Source organism: Cebus imitator, unplaced genomic scaffold, assembly GCF_001604975.1.
Source record: "Cebus imitator isolate Cc_AM_T3 unplaced genomic scaffold, Cebus_imitator-1.0 Scaffold18, whole genome shotgun sequence".
Lineage (NCBI taxonomy): Eukaryota > Metazoa > Chordata > Mammalia > Primates > Cebidae > Cebus > Cebus imitator.
The window spans coordinates 19,024,486-19,029,026 of NW_016107333.1; the positions used below are offsets into that span (position 1 = coordinate 19,024,486).

Below are 4,541 nucleotides of genomic sequence, written 5' to 3' on the forward strand. Positions count from 1 at the left end.
CACCACACCAGGCTAATATTTTTTTTTTTTTGTAGAGATAGGGTCTCACTATGTTATCCAGACTGGTCTGGAACTTCTGGCCTCAAAAATAAGAAGATCATTTTTACCTGAAGCATTCAGGGTTAATTCCAGCAAAGCCAAAATATGTCCAGGAGTATCTAGCCTAAGTAAAATTAAAGTCTCACATAATAAAAATGCAGAGAATATAGAGGATGACATTCCACACAGGAATACAAAGATATATAATTACCTGCTATTAGAAATATCTGGTTGACATTTGTTTATCTAACAGTTCCTTATTATTATTATTATTTGAGACAGAGTCTTGCTCTGTCACCCAGGCTGGAGTGCAGTGGCATGATCTCAGCTCACAGCAACCTCCGTCTCCCAAGTTCAAGCAATTTTCCTGCCTCAGCTTTCTGAGTAACTGGGATTACAGGCTTGTGCCATCATGCCTGGCTAATTTTTGTATTTTTAGTAGAGACAGGGTTTTACCATGTTGGTCAGGCTAGCCTCAAACTCTTGACCTCATGATCCACCTGACTCGGCCTCCCAAAGTGTTGGGATTACAGGTGTGAGCCTCCGAGCCCAGCCGATAGTTCATTTTAACTATTCACAAAAGGCTTCTAAATGATTCTTTTTTTTTTTAAAGATGTGGTTTCACCATGTTGGTCAGGCTGATCTTGAACTCCTGACCTCAGGTGATCCGCCTGCCTTGGCCTCCAAAGTGCTTGGATTACAGGTGTGAGCCACCATGCCCGGCCGGCTTCTAAATTATTCTAATTAATCTTATAGACCTTCTACCCACCCAGCAAGATTATTCTACTTGGAAGAATAAGTATTTTTATCGTTCCTCACCCATTATCCTATGGACTACATAGTCTAAATAGGATGTAAATATGTTATGTATTAAGTTTACATAGGGTATTGCAGAGTATTCCAAGATAAAATAAATCATGCTGGCCAGGCACAGTGGATCATACCTATAATTCCATCTAGAGAAACCCCGTCTCTACTAAAAATACAAAAATTAGCCTGGCGTGGTGGTGCATGCCTGTAATCCCAGCTACTTGGGAGGTTGAGGCAAGAGAATCACTTGAACCCAGGAGGAGGAGGTTTCGGTGAGCCGAGATCATGCTGCTGCACTCCAGCCTTGACAACAGGAGCAAAACTCCATCTCAAAAAAAACAACAACAAAAAGAAATCATGGGGTCTCAGCCTGCAAGGAGCATGTACTCCAAATGGGATATGTATAAGAGTATCCATAATAGCAGCATAATGCGATAAACACCACAGGAGACGTGCAAAGTGGCAAGAAAACATAGACAAGAGCAATTGTGTCTATAAGTTCATATATATATATGTATATATATATACATATTTATGTGCACAGATACAAACTTTGACTTTTTTAGTTTCTTTCTCTGCTTTTAAATTAGATTACAAAAATTACCTGGCTTTAATCAACCATCGTGCTTATGTCAAAGGAAATTCCACCTGCTATGGAGTGTTGCCTACAGAGGAGCCTGTCTGTAATTGGAGAACAGTAATCGTAAGTATCAGACCATCCCTTAGTAACAGGAAAATACCCTATTCTTTCTAGCCTTCCATTTCACATACACTGTTAGAAACCCAACTTAAAGACAGCATTAACTATAAAAATGCTTTTTTCTTTTCTTTTTTCTTTTTTGAAATGGAGTCTGGCTCTATTGCCCAGGTTGGAGTGCAGTGACACGATCTCAGCTCACTGCACTTGAACCCCCTCCCAGGTTCAAACGATTCTCCTGCCTCAGCCTCCCAAGTAGCTGGGATTACAGGTGTGCACTACTACGCCCAGCTAATTTTTGTATTTTTAGTGGAGTAGGGTTTCATTATGTTGGCCAAGTCGAACTCCTGACTTCAGGTGATCCACCCGCATCAGCCTCCCAAAGTGCTAGGACTACAGGTGTGAGCCGCCTTGAGCCCTGCCTGAAAATGCTTTTTTTTTTTAAGTTTCATTTTACTTTAGGTGCATACTATATCCGGCATTTCTCCCCATGTTATCCCTCCCCACCCTCCTCACCCCACTGTCCCTCCCCTACCCTCCCAACTGCCCCCAGTGTGTGATGCTCCTCTTAGTGAGTCCACGTGTTCTCATTGCTCAAACACCCGCCTATGAGTGAGAGCATGCAGTATTTGGCCTTCTGTTCTTGTGTCAGTTTGCTGAGAATGATGGTTTCCAGAGTCATCCAAGTCCCTACAAAGGACATGAACTCATTGTTTTTCATGGCTGCATAGTATTCCATGGTGTATATGTACCACATTTTCTTTGTCCAGTCTATCATTGATGGGCATTTGGGTTGGTTCCAAGTCTTTGCTATTGTACACAGGGCTGCAATGGACATACGTGTGCATGTGTCTTTATAGTAGGACAATTTATAGTTCTTTGGGTATATACCCAGTAATGGGATTGCTGGGTCAAATGGAATTTCTATTTCTAGATCCTTAAGAAATCGCCACACTGTCTTCCACAATGGCTGAATTAATTTACACTCTCACCAACTGTGTAAGAGTGTTCCTATTTCTCCACATCTTCTCCAGCATCTGTTGTCTTAAGATTTTTAATGATCGCCATTCTAACCAGCGTGAGATGGTATCTCAATGTAGTTTTGACTGGCATTTCTCTAATGACCAGTGATGATCAGCATTTTTTTCATGTTTGTTGGCCTCATATATGTTTTCTTTTGAAAAGTGTCTGGTCATATCCTTTGCCCACTTTTGAATGGGGTTGTTTGTTTTTGCTTGTATATCTGTTTTAGTTTTTTGTAGATTCTGGATATTAGCCCTTTGTCAGATGAGTAGATTGCAAAAACTTTTTCCCATTCTGTTGGTTGCTAGTTCACTCTAATGATGGTTTCTTTTGCTGTACGGAAGCTCTGAATTTTAATTAGATCCCATTTGTCTATCTTGGCTTTATTGCCATTGCTTTTGGTGTTTTAGTCATGAAGTCCTTGTCTATGCCTATGTCCTGGATGGTTTTGCCTACATTTTCTTCTAGTGTTTTTATAGTGTTAGGTTTTATGTTTAAATCTTTAATCCATCTGGAGTTAATTTTAGCATAAGGTGTCAGGAAAGGGTCCAGTTTCTGCTTTCTGCACATGGCTAGCCAGTTTTCCCAACACCATTTATTAAACATGGAATTCTTTCCCCGTTGGTTGTTTCTGTCAGGTTTGTCAAAGATCAGATGGTTGTAGATGTGTGGTGTTGCTTCTGGGGCCTCTGTTCTGTTCCATTGGTCTATGTCTCTGTTTTGGTACCAGTACCATGCTGTTTTGATTACTGTAGCCTTGTAGTATAGTTTGAAGTCCAGCAATGTGATGTCTCTGGCTTTGTTCTTTTTGCTTAGGATTGTCTTGGCTATGCAGGCTCTCTTGTGATTCCATATGAAGTTTAAAGTGGTTTTTTCCAGTTCTGTGAAGATTACTTTGGGCAGTATGGCCATTTTACTGATATTAATTCTTCCTAACCAAAGGGCCATCCACTGTACTCAACTTGACAGTGTGGAAGATCATATGCTGTCAGGAAGAAAATGCCCCTTCATCATTGTTCTCTACTTAGCCTCAGATTGGTTTGAATGAATTCTGTAAAGAGGAGGTGTTTTTAGGGTTTTCACATCAACTGCTTCTCCTTAGTCCATCTGGGAAATTGCAAAAAAGTTTCCCCTAAAAGCCACAGGGCAAAAGTCCAAACTTCCCCTGCACTGGCTTTACCTAACAGTCTTGTATTAGCCTACTCTGTTTTCCCTCTCAAGCTCAGTGTTATCGGTACGTATTGAAACAATTCATTTACATTTTGTTAATAGCAGCATCTGCAAAGGGAAATGTCCCTGCCGTCTCCCCATTCACGTATTCTTTTAGTAGTTTTCTTCATGCATCCATTTTATCAAGCGGTCTTCGTGAGACGGGGTATAAATGTTAATTGGTTTTTATCTTTCTTCAGTCACTATCTTCAATCACACTATGTCAAATGTCTTTTTTTGGTTCCTATAAATTGTTTCCTTGGGGCCTCTTTACAAGATAGTGCATCCAGCCCAAAGCACTAAGAGAGTGCTTTGGGCTGGACACAGTGGCTCACACCTGTAATCCCAAAGTTTTGGGAGGCCAAGGAGGAAGAATCACTTGAGCCTGAGTTTGAGATCAGCCTGGGCAACCCAGCAAGACCTTGTCTCTATAAAAATAAATAAATATAAATAAATAAATAAATAAATAAAAATTAGCCAGCTGGGAGTGGTGGCTCACACCTGAAATCCCAGCACTTTGGGAGGCCGAGGTGGGCAGATCACCTGAGATGGGAGTTCAAGACCAGCCTGACCAACATGACACCCTGTCTCTACTAAAAATACAAAAATTAGCCAGATATGGTGATGTATGCCTATAATCCCAGCTACTCCAGTGGCTGAGGCAGGAGAATCACTTGAACCCAGGAGGCCGAGGTTGCGGTGAGCCGAGATCATGACATGCACTCCAGCCTGGGCAACAAGAGCGAAACTCCATCTCAAAAAA

General features: G+C 41.2%; 1 protein-coding gene across 1 annotated transcript in view; it reads left to right on the forward strand.

Moving 5' to 3' along the window:
* The first annotated feature begins 1,230 nt into the window (after positions 1 to 1,230).
* Positions 1,231 to 4,541, forward strand: part of SPIC (Spi-C transcription factor) — a 10,123-nt gene continuing 6,812 nt past the window's right edge. Inside the window, exons 1-2 of the mRNA XM_037732498.1 lie at positions 1,231 to 1,258; positions 1,416 to 1,556. Coding sequence (XP_037588426.1) covers positions 1,231 to 1,258; positions 1,416 to 1,556 — 169 coding nt within the window. The remainder of the gene's footprint in view (positions 1,259 to 1,415; positions 1,557 to 4,541) is intronic.